Raw genomic sequence first — 13,237 nt, 5'->3', positions numbered from 1 at the left:
TGTATTGTGGAAATTTTATTGTACAGTAAGACGAATTTTATATTAGAAAGAAGCATTCTAGGAGATATCCAAGTTTTGGCTATCTATATTTTTGGTGTAGATCACCCATATTATGTAATATTTCATCTGGGGTGATACAATTCTGTCTATTTTTGCTATGAGAGGTTTTTAAATGATTCCATCCTGGGATGACTGGACAATCTTAAGCAGAGAAGGCCAACTCAAGGCAGTTACTCGGATAAGGCTAACCACCTCAGTATCAGTTATCTTCGCGCTTTAGGTTCAATTGGTCTTTGGTTGTTCATCCACATGAGATTAGTGAAAAAGGAAAACTGATAGCCTTTGGCTATATGATGATATAAAAGAGATGAGGCCTTTTTTCTATCTCTCATACTATCTATCTGTCTTTTCTTTCTCCTAAAACTATCAGGCTCTCTTGCACCCCTATACTAACTACTCTAGGCCTATGATGAGCACCCCCTTTACTTTTTCACCTCAATAAAGGTCAAAACCAGTCTGGATAGTGGCCCTTCCCATAATGCATAGTATTATACATGTCTATAATTTTTTATTTATTTTATTGATTTATTTTTATTACATGACACTTTCAAGGAGTTCAAAGACTTATCCTACTCCACAACTCTCCATCTCCACCACTCACAATCCACCAAATACAACAACTGCAACTACCGTCATCATCTACACTGATGGCAGTTCAAAGACTCATCGAGGGAGGGCACCTACTCTACATCTCCACCACTCACAATCCACCAAATACAATGAACTGCAACTACCGTCATCATCTACACTAATGGCATCTACCACCTTAATATTTTTCACAGACAATCACAAACATCCATGCCCACAACAGGATTCGAACCTGCAGAAGAGTGAATATGCCAAACCCTCAGCAAAACAGGCTAGCAAAAAATCCGTCTGGCTGGATTTGAACTAGCAACTTATGGATGTCTATAACTTGTACCCCCCACTACAGTCCACTGCTCTGCCAACTGAGCTATTAACGGTAACAAAAAAAAAAAACTTACATACTCCTTTCACTATGACGAGAGTTGAACTCATGTTTTTCCAATCAAAATGGATATTGTTCAGTCGTTCTTCCAACTGCGCTACAAAGGTGTTTAAGGATATGTGTGTTACATTATAAGATACTAAGGCAGCCACTGTGAAGTCATTAGTCTCTATATATGAGTTACCCTGTCATGAAGTTACATCATGCACAAACTTTGTTTGCTTACAACTGGATAAAGATGAAACCAAAAACATAATTTCATGGCATCTTTAATTTATAATATAACTATGTGGAAAAGTTTTCAATAAGCTATTTGTATGTAGAGAGCACCAGACTTCACAAGTTGCTCTCATGTCCCATAATTATTATTACAGGACACCTCCGAGGATTCATTGGGGGAGGCACTCTATACCACACAACTCATGACCTACACTATTTAATCCTCCAATTACAATACCACAATCCACCATCTATACACTATGCTATCTACTGTCCAATAATAGTCTGTCTTTAACTGCATATGCTCTCTGCATGATTTATTATTATTATTATTTTTATTAAACAAGACCTCATGGAGTCGAGGACTCATCTAGGAGGTCCTTTTATCTCACACACATCTCATCATATCGTGTCTTAAACACATTCAAACTCGTTGCAGACACCACACTCTCAGGCAATGCATTCCAATCACTCACAACTCTGCACAAAAAAAACCTGCCTCACACTCCCCTACTCACGCCCTCTTTATACAGTTTCCAGGGATGACCTCTGGTTCTCCCCTGATCTCCTACTATTCTCTGTAGAACTTCTCCACCATTGATCGTATAACAACCCCTTACCAACTTGTAGGTCTCTATCATATCTCCCCTCTTCCTTCTCTCTACTAGACTCTGCAAATTACATCTTTTCAATCTTTCCTCATACTCGACATTCCAGAGGTCAGAAACTACCTTAGTCAGCCGCCTTTGAAACACTTTCCAACATCTCTTCATCCTTCTGAAAACCAGGTGACCAAATCTGGGAACAATAGTCCATGTGTGGCCTAATCAAAGCCTTATACAATGGAACAAGAATCTGCCTACTTCTACATGTCAATGTCCTCCGCATCATTCCCAGAAGTCTTTGTGTTGTCTTCACAATTTTGGTGATGTGTCCCCTAAATTTTAGTTCCTTATCCACTATCACCCCCAGATCTCTTATTTCTTCTACTTCCAACAATATATTCTCACCAAGCATAAATTCTGCATCCCACCTTTGTTTTCCAAATTTTAAAACCTTACATTTTGCAACATTGAACTCACATCTCCATTTCCGTGCCTAATCACTCAATTTATTCAAGTCTTTTTGTAAGGCCACAACATCTTCACTACTCTTCATGGTTCGTCCCAACTTTGCATCATCTGCAAACAACTGAATATCTCCATCCAAATCTTCACCTATATCATTAATATACAAGTTAAACAGTAATGGCCCCAAAACATACCCCGAGGCACTCCACTAGTGACTTTCCTTTTCCTGGATATTGCAGCCCCATAAACAACATGTTGATACCTATCAGATAGCCAGTCTCCAATCTAATGCACTAATCTAATATCCAACCCCATCTGCTCCAGTTTGACTGTCAACTTATCATGAGGTACTCTATCATAAGCTTTTGCGAAATCCAAGTATACCACTATGTATCCCTCTCCTCTGTCCAAGGAAGTAGTCACTTTATTGTAATAAGTAAGTAGATTACTAAAACATGACCTCCCTTTAGCAAATCCATGCTGTCCATCAAAGATTATACCATTGTTGTCAACCCAACTCTGGATCCTAGTTCTCACAAGCTTTTCCAACAACTTAACCACAACACCTGACACACAGATAGGCCTATAGTTTGATGCTTGAGTTCAATCACCTCCTTTATGAAGTGGGACAATCTTGCCCTCCTTCCACTCTTTAGGAATTTGACCAAGGTGCAGGACTCGTATTAAAAAAATATGTCAAGGCAGGTGTCAACTCTCTGGCACATTCCTTCAGAATACGCAGTGATATATTATCAAGTCCCACAGCCTTATTTACATCTAGTTTACTCAACTCCCCAAACACCTCTTGCTCACTTACAGTCAGTCTCTCCTCCCCATCATGCACTGCTCTTAATCTCTCCATGAAGTCACATTCACAAGATTGAAAGATCTTTATGAACTGCTCATTATCTCCACCACACATTCTGCAACAGCTGTCTTTATACCATTTCCTCCAATCGATGTCATCCTTCCATAATCATTCTTTCTTTTGCTGGCTACATATCGAAAGAACTCCCCAGGATTCTTTTTGGCCGCATTAGCCAACTGCTGTTCATACCTCTCTTTAGCTACTCTCACCAACCAAGTCACCCTCCTTGCCTGGTCTTTGTAGACCTCATGAAATTGGTTACTTCCACTTCTCTTATGCTGCCTCCACCAATGCCCTTTTTCTCTGTATTGCATGCTTAATCTCTTTATTCATCCATCTCACACCTACCTTATTTAACCTTCTCACCCATGGTATACATTTAGACATTGCATCTACTAAATAGTATTTGAAAATCCCCCAAGCTGCATTGATCTCTTTTCCAGCTAACTACTAATTCCATGCTACACCTGCAAATTGTCTCCTGAGCCCCCCTTGTAGTTCCACATATACCCTTTTTTCACAGGGGTCATTGCACTGCTGGCAACCACCCAGGTAATCACCTCATGGTCACTTTCACCAATTGGTGGATGATTTGACACCTCATTGATAATTACATCTGCCGATGAGATGACCAAATCCAAGACCCTTAATTCTCGTGTGCCCTCTGTTACATACTGTCTGAGGTAGTTATCCCTCAAAAACTCAAGAAACTCATTTTCTTTACTTTCAGTTGCTATCTCTTCATTCCAGTCTATATTGCCATAATTAAAATCACCCATAATGATCACCCTTTTCTTATTTGGTTGGCTTATTTGACTATAACCACCATCCACATTACCAGGTCTATAACAACATCCCACCAAGTATTTGATTCTATTCACCTCAATCTCAACACCATACTGCCTCAAAACCACTGGCCCTATTTCTCTCTTGCATCTCTACCTTGTATGGACATAACTCTTTCTCTATCATCAATAGCACTCCCCCTCCCTTTTTACCCCTTCTATCCTCACGAAACACATCATACCTTTCCATCTCTATTCCTGTCAGGATGTCGTCCTCATCTAACCATGTCTCACTTATTCCGACAATCTATGGGTGCACAGACGCAATTAGTGCAACCATTTCATCCGCCTTGTTTCTTATACTTCTAGCATTGGTATACAAACACAACAACTCATTTCTGGATCTACAGCTAGTTCCACTGATACCACTCACTCGATGTGATCTCTCCATGCTGGACTGGGGCCATTTCCCTTTCTGCTTCATTTTAGAACCCTTTGCAATTCCATCTGTTTCCTCTTGATCCCTGGTCATCCCATTACTTTCCTGCCTACACATGCTCTCACCTCCTCTTGGAGCATCTACCTTTCTCACACTGTGTACCCCTGTCCACCCTAAGCTTCCCGTTTCCCTGCTCCTCTTGCACACCCATTCTCATTTTCTATACTCATACCACTCACTTCCCCATTCATTTCCACTTCTTCAATCTCTCCTGCTCTTCCACATCACTCCCCTCTCGATCTGATTCATTCTCTCTATTTACTTCTCTACTTTCCAGCAGCAGTCTCTCCAAGCGACTCACACCATAACCACTCAAATGTAGTCCATCGCTCGCATACAGCTCACTTCATCCCTCAAACTCATTCCACACATTAACAAACTGTACTCCCATCTCCTCACACATTTCAGCCAGAATATCATTCATAATCCTTGCTCTCCACCTCATTTCACCACAATCATACCTAGGCAACACACTGACTACCCTTCCTGTCACACTATTCTCTTATCTTTCCAAGCAGTCTACTGCCATTCATTTTGACATGCTCTTTGTTCTCTCTCAAATCATTTGTACCAATTAATACAATTAACTCTTTTGCTCGCTCCCGCCTCATATTCAATGCCTCAATCACTCTACTCATTTTACCGCCTGGAAAACATACCTTGTGCATTTTATCCTCTAGCACACCTTTAATAATGGAGTCGCCATACAATGCCACTCGCTCATCTTTCATTAACTCTATCATGCCATCATGATTTATTTTAATAGTTTTAACCTGAATTCCCTTAATTTCATTCCGCATCCATTTCATTTCTTGCTTCATCCAATCCAATTCACCTTCCGAACCTCGCGACACATTTTCTCTATCATTAAATCTTTCTAACTTTCTAACTCTCGACCCCCTCTTCTCACTTTCCCTCTCATTTATCTTTCTTTGTTTCCGTACTTTTGGACTAACATGCGTCCAACTTTCACTATCATTCTTCTCACTTTTACTGTCATTCATCTTTCTTTGGTTCAGTACTTTCATTCCAACACGAAAGTTTCGTCCAACTTTCGCCATCATTCATTCTTTTTTTGCTATCATTTATTCTTTCGATTTTTTTTTATTTGCGATTTCTGCATCACGCCATTTCTACTTTCATTTGTTCTCTCAATTTCGTTTCTTTCCGCCTCACTTTCGTCCCTTTTAACATCCGTTACGGTTGTCAAATCGCTCTTTTTCTTTTTTCCTGATTTTTTAACATTTTTTTGCCTCTTTTTCTCACCATCCTACTCTTTCAAACGTGCACTCGCGACACGATCGATACTAGCACTTTCTATCATCAATTTCATATTCGCATTCATCAGTTCCTCGTTCAGGTCACACTTCGCACACACCCTTCTTCCATCTGCACTAAACATCCACAAATCATTTATGTAATTGAAGGAATACATATAACAGACCTCACACTTAACGAAACGACTGAAATCTAAATTAAAATCATGGAATGACAATGCCGCCGCCATTTATTATTTTTTTTTTTTTTTTCTCTGCAGGTTACTAGGTCTAATAATAACGATTTCGTAATTTAGTTTAGGCAAGAAAAAACCCCCACACTAATATCAGTAACGTACAACGTTTACAGCCGCTCTTACTTAAGCAATTACGCATATATACTTAATTATTCCTAGTAAAACTTATCTGAATCAGGAGCTCTTCAAATTGCGTCTGCAGCGCTTGGCCCACTAGCGCCCTCTCCTTCCAAGAAATGGCTACATTGTTTCTGTTCGACATCTTTGTAGTTTTATAGCAGACGAAATAGTTTTAGAAATTATTGGAATCACAAAAAAACAACTTTTGTGTAGTAACTCTCACCTAACTTGTAAATGCCCTGAGATGGAATTTGAGAAGGAATGATTTGCCTGTATATGAAAAGCGAAACTCGAGTTTACAGGAGAAAAAGCTCTGCTACTTCTGTATGTATTTATCAGCTGATTCAACTTCAATGGAAAGAGTAAATATAAGATTTTTTCTCATCATGATAAGAATTAATCTCAGGTCTTTTCCAACTGAAAGGAACACTGTCTTGTTGTTCTTCCACCTGTCTACAGAGGCATGTATATAATGCATATTACACTTCCTTCTCAGGGGATTTACAAGTTAGGTGAGAGTTACTACACAGAAGTTGTTTTATGTGATTCCAATAATTTCTAAAACTATTTCGTCTGCTATAAAACTACAAAGATGTCGAACAGAAACAATGTAGCCATTTCTTGGAAGGAGAGAATTAAGATACTGTAGCTCTTGGTTTCTTTTATGTATGTTGGTGGAAATTCTGTAGGCTGTATCATGTTGAGGAACAAATGTTGCCAAATTTTTTGTGTTGGGTGGTGATGAGAAGTTGCATGTGTAGGTAACATCTACAACAGAACATTATCAAAAAAATTCTATTTCAACCTCCAAAACAATCAGAATGAATAAAACCAAGAATACAAAGGAACAGTGATTCTTCCATGCATAAAATCAATCAGATAAAATAGCAAAATTGATTCACCAACAAAACTTCAGTTGCCTTATACCAACTCAACAAAATCTCTGAACATCTGAAATCTCCTAAACCTCACATCCACACCTCAAAAAACCAGATGTCTATAAGATCAGTTGTAATTGTGATCTACACCAGATGGGAAAGGCTAGCAGATCTGGTGAAGATTGCTGATCGGAATGCTTCAAGGATATCAAGAATGAAAGAAAGCACAAACAATGGAAACAAAACACCAAGTAGAATGGCAACAAACTGAAATGCTCCAACACTGATTATCATTTTTACTCAAGAGCATTCAAAGAATCAACTGAAATGATTAAGTATCCTTTACAGTGTAACAAAAAACAAGGGATGATTTTACATTAAGTCTGGTCTTCCTTAATCCATCATGACACTCTTGCATCTACCAGTAGTATGTTACAGCAACCCATGAACTAGCAGTAAGCATAATAACAAATGCATGCTTTTCATTGTTTAAACATTATCAAATACTTTTTGCTAGAAATGTTAAATGTTATTACTTGCTTTCTAGTTTTTAGTTTATTCATATTATTCCTGATGAAGTGAAACAAAGTATTTCATGAAACTAGTTGAAATAAAAACATAGTTTCTATTTGACATCTTTATTTGTGGTTTTATACCAGAAGAAATAGTTCTAAAAATGTCCTATCCCCTACAGAAGTCTATGCAACAAGAAAACCTATAGTACATTTGTACTGGCTAAGGATTTTTTTTCCCCATTTTTATCAATTCTATATATTTTTTGTAATTCTTTGAAATAGCCCAGAAACCCTGCTCTAAAGACCAAACATGGAACTTTTTCAAGCCACTTCAAGTGAGGTGTTGATCTTACACCAGGTGATGAAATTCATCTTACACCTAAAGACAATCACAAGCATCCATACCCACAGCAGGATTTGAACCAGCGACATGCTGGTTGGAGAGTGAGTATGCTCAGTTATCCCGGTTGGCTTCACCAATCACTGACTTCACTGGTTGTTTCACCAATAGGAATGAGACCCAGGAAAACATTCAGATATCTTTTGGTGGCAAAAATCATAATATGGTAATATGCAATTTGTTATTTCTTGATATACATGTAAACCATGGAGATACTAATTGTAACATTTTGCTACAGCAAAATGTTACAATTAGTATCTCCATGGTTTTCACATTGATAAGTCCTCAATAAAGATAAAGCACTCATTCATTTTGCTTTGTATACACTAACATGCTAAAGAAACTTGACCTTAATATATACTATTGATAATGTTGCCAAACTATTCTTTCACATGATTATTCAAGGGATGCTCAATTTATACTACATGGTAAATACTCATCATAAAATATTATTACCAGCAATTGCATTTAATTTAAATATCTTTATTTATAAAATTCTTAACTAAGTTTCATAGCAATTGTCAATACAATTATAGGAAAACACAAAAAAGAAAACAACAATTCAATTGCAAGCACATGGTATTATGTGCACTATTGGCTGCAGGAGAATAGCTCCATCTGCATTAATAAATATTCAAAATAAATTAAAATAATTTAGTTAATAAATTATTTTTAATATAAACAAAAAATTAATTACAAATTAAGGAACACATGAACTGCACAAACAGAGGGAACAGCTATGGGGTCCCCCCCCCACTTTTCCCCAACTCTAGCTAATTACTTTATGGAACATTTTAAATAACATATTCTAGACATTTTTTCACCTAAACCATCAGTTTGGTACAGATATGTTGATGATGGGTTTGCTGTATGGAACTCCTCCTTGTCTGATCTTCATGAATTTCTTGAAAAAAATTAATTCAATAAACCTAAGAATCAAATTTACCCTGGAAGTAGATGATGACAACTGTCTTCCTTTTCTGGTTGAATGGTAATCTACAGTTCTCGGTATATTGTAAAACAAAAATTATTTCCAAAACTTTCTCAATTTTGGGAAGTTATACTGACTAATACTTACTGTTCATGTGTTCCTTAATTTGTAATTAATTTTTATGATTATATTTAAAAATAATTTATTAACTAAATTATTTTATCGTAATTTATTTTGAATATCTATTAATGCAGATGGAGTTATTCTCCTGAAGTTGATAGTGCACATAACACATCCTTGCAACTGAATTATTATTTTTTTTTATTTTCCTACGATTGTATTAACAACGGCTATGAAACTTGGCTAAAAATTTTATAAATAAAGACATTTAAATTAAATGTAAGTGATTCTGGTAATAATATTTTATGATGAATTTTCCCTCATATCTCGATTAAAAAAAAAAAAAAAAGTAAACACTGAAAAGTGACAAATAAATTATGCAATCTACCTGAGATTTGAGATGAAAGTGATGTCTCCATTTGACTGGAACACCTATCATAAAAAGAATGTACTGAAATTCTTCACAATTTTTATAATTATTAGTTAAATTAATAATTTAAGGACTACTTTTTGTTTTCCAATATAGCCTAATGAAAAAATCTCAGCTGCAAGTAAAATTTCTTATGAATATTTCATGGCTGGGTTTCTTATGTTTTTTTAAGCAATATGGTACTATTAGGTGTTTAAACAGCTACATCCTGATAATCCAATGTTTGGAAAACTATCAGAATTTCTCAGCCCAATTAAGAGAAGCTAGCACTTCTAAAGCAGTAGTTTTTACATAATAATAATAATAGTAAACAACAGTTTCTAATCATATGCAATTTATTCTCTCCCACCCCCAAACCTAAAATGAAAAATAGTAAGGACCAATTGGAATGTTGGAAATTTTGATTGAGTTATGAATAGAACTAAAGAAAAAAAAAATTTCCCTTTTTCTTTTACACCCATTTTTGTTCTTATCTTTCTTATTCCAGTAGGGTTGTAACCAGCACTAATTTAAGAAGGAAGTATTTTTCTGCTAGTATCTCATGAGAATGTTTCTTCAATGAATGAACTTTTCTTTCTTTTTTTAATTTTACAGAATGATTTTGTATTTCACAGGTACCTACTACATGCGATTTGAAGCAAGATGACAAAGAAATCTCCACATATCCAAAGAAATGACTGCAGATTTGTGACTCAATGTCCAGCCCACCTTCTTTAGATATGTTCACATGATACTAGCATCCACTTCGATACTTGAGATACATGAGAATGAAATGGCAATTTGGGAATTAGCTGACCAAATTGCATTCTTTATTGGCTAGGGAAATTTTCTTCATTTTCATCTAGAATAAAGAACAAACAAAAACAGCTGCAAGAGCAACATCAACTTTAAAAGAACTGAATAGAGGAAAGTTAATCTATAAAACATGAATGAAAAAAGATGTGATAGCAGAGGAATTACAAAAATTTAATATTGCCATAATTGGTTTTACTGAGATGAAAAGGATTAGAGCAACAGAGATCCTTCTAAATATAAGATGATTTATTCAGGTGAGGATAAGAAACAATTGAATAACATCAATAGAAACTTCTTGAACAAGATGCAGCTTCAAGAGTAAAGTGTAAAACATGTAAAAACTAGAAATTGGACAATGCCAACTTATTTTTGTCTATGGTTCCATAGATATTAAGAGGAAAGTGTACAAAAATTTTTGGGATCACCAAAAAGGGCAGTCAATATTATTATTATTATTGTTCCGGGAAACTCCAAGGAGTCGACAGACTCATCGAGGGAGGCCCTAACATCATGTCTGGAACAACTATTCAACATTCACACAGTATCTATCATATCTTGCCTTGAACTCATTCACAGTCGTAGCACCCACAACAGACTCTGGAAGCTTATTCCACTCATTCACCACTCTCCAAGTAAAAAACCTAGCTCTAACACCCTTGTCAACCACGCTCTTGCCCAGCTTCCATGCATGGCCCCTAGTCCTCCCACCACCAGTCATATTTTCAAAAATATCTTCTGGATCAATCTTATAAAAACTCTTCAGTAATTTGAATGTCCCAATCATATCACCCCTCCTTCGCCCATCGTCCAATTTCTGCAACCCACAAATCCTCAACCTATTCTCATAAGGTTCATTCCACAGACATGCTATCATCTTGGTCACTCGTCTCTGGACCCTCTCCACTTCCTCCCCATCACGAAGAAACCCTGGTGCCCATAAATGGGCACAGAAGTCCAGATGGGGTCTTATCAAGGCTCGATACAGAGGAACAACAATTTGTTTGTCTCTGCATGTTAAAGTATTTTTCATAAGCCAAGTGATTTGGTGAGCTGTTTTAGTCACTTTTGCAATGTGCCCCCTAAACTTCAACTCCCTATCCACCAGCACTCCCAAATCCCTGGCCTCATCAATCTCCTGGAGTACGGTTCCACCAATGCGATATACTGCTGCTATTCTTTTCACCCCAAAGTGCATAACCTTACACTTTGCCACATTAAACTGACATCCATTTTTCCTAGCCCAGTCCTCCAAACTATCCAAATCATCCTGTAAAATTTTGACATCCTGTGCACTCACAATTGCTCTACCCAACTTTCATCATCAGCAAACAAGTGAACACTTCCTCTCAAATCCTTTCCATTATCATTGATGAACAAATTGAAAAGCAGTGGCCCAAGAACAGAGCCCTGCGGCACTCCACTAGTCACAAGACGTCTTTTTGACTCCACTCCTGAATAAACCACCCTCTGGTATCTCTCCTTCAACCACCCTCCTATCCATCTTACCAACCCTATATCTATCCCCATCTGCTCCAATTTACTGATTAGGGTTCCATGTGGTATCCTGTCAAAGGCATTGGCAAGGTCCAGTAGTATCACTGTAACCCCATTACCCCTATCCAGTTCAGCCGTCACTGTGTTATAAAACGTGAGCAAGTTACTGAGGCATGATCTACCCTTCACAAAACCATGTTGACCACATACAATATCCCATTTTCATCTATTCAATCCTGTATTCTTTTCTTGATTAATTTCTCTAAGACCTTGACAATGATTCCTGATATGCTAATCGGTCAGTAATTTACAACAGCAGTCTTGGAACCACCTTTATGCAGTGGAACTATTTTCTTCTCCTTCCACCCGCTCGGGACTAACCCACACCCGAGACTCAAATTAAACAAAATGGTCAAGGGTACTGACAATTCTTTAGCTGCTTCTCGTACCACACGAGCTGGTATACCATCCAATCACACAGATGTATTGACATTCAGGTTATGCAATAGACTACTCACCTCCACTTCATTCACCACAATTTCCGTATAATCTACTGGTTTATTCGTTTCTGCAATGTCACCACCTGGATGATATATTCTTGCAAAGTGCTCACTCAGTAACTCAGCTATCTCAACTGATTCAGTTACCTCCCTACCATCGGCATTCTTTAAAATCATTCTGCCATGTACATTTTTCCTTTTACTTGCTATATATCTAAAAAACTGTTTAGGATTCTCTTTAGCCTGCATGGCCAATGTTCTTTCATAATCCTTTTTTGCTTTTCTTACCACACTAGTTACCCTTCTGGCCTGCGCTTTATACTGTTCATGTGCCTGCCGGTCACCTTTCTCCTTAAATTCCCTCCATAGTTGTTTCTTTTTTTGCAGCTCAAGCTTAATGGTGTTATTCATCCATTTAACCCCTACTTGATTTATTATTCGGACTCAAGGTATACAGTCAAGCATTGCTTCGTGCAAGCACTTCTTAACTACCTCCCATGCACTATCAACTTCTAGTCCTTGCAGTTGTACATGCCATGGCACTGAGCCAATCAAACTCCTAAGCTTGTCATACTTTCCAGCCCGATAATTACACATGTACCCTGTCTTAATTGAAAATTCTACACCTTTAGCCACCTCCCAAGTCAAGACCCTATGATCACTCTCACCGATTGGTGGCAACGTGGTCATATTTGTTACAGCCAAATCCTCAGATGTAATTACTAGGTCAAGCACTCTCTGACCCCTAGTATTTTCCATTACATGCTGTCGCAGATAGTTATCCCTTAATAACCACATAAAATCCAATTCCTTCCTCCCGTGTGTCCTCTCCTCACTCCAATCAATGCGACCATAGTTGAAATCTCCCATAATAATCACCCTCCTTCCACTCATTTCTTCTATTTGCTTGTGCATACTGTCACCACCATCTTTTCCATCACCTGGTCTATAGCAGCACCCAATTGTATATTTAGTTCTGCTAGCCACAATCTCACACCAAATGGCCTCAAATGTGCTCTTTTCACTATCCTGCAATTCAACTTCTATTTTCCTTGGCTGTAGCTCATCAG

The 13,237-nt window shown here is 37.5% G+C and overlaps 1 protein-coding gene across 2 annotated transcripts in view; it reads right to left on the bottom strand.

Moving 5' to 3' along the window:
• The window catches only part of LOC150092319 (oxysterol-binding protein-related protein 11-like), a 375,890-nt gene that overhangs the window by 215,302 nt on the left and 147,351 nt on the right, over nt 1-13,237 (bottom strand). For both annotated transcript variants that reach the window (XM_090415181.1, XM_090415180.1), the window contains one exon: nt 9,337-9,380. In XM_090415181.1, coding sequence (XP_090271307.1) covers nt 9,337-9,380 — 44 coding nt within the window. The remainder of the gene's footprint in view (nt 1-9,336; nt 9,381-13,237) is intronic.

Source organism: Typopeltis vanoorti, chromosome 26, assembly GCF_054136105.1.
Source record: "Typopeltis vanoorti isolate ZY-2024b chromosome 26, IOZ_Tvanoo_1.0, whole genome shotgun sequence".
Classification (NCBI taxonomy): Eukaryota; Metazoa; Arthropoda; class Arachnida; order Uropygi; family Thelyphonidae; genus Typopeltis; species Typopeltis vanoorti.
This window is presented reverse-complemented; position numbering and strand designations above follow the sequence as displayed.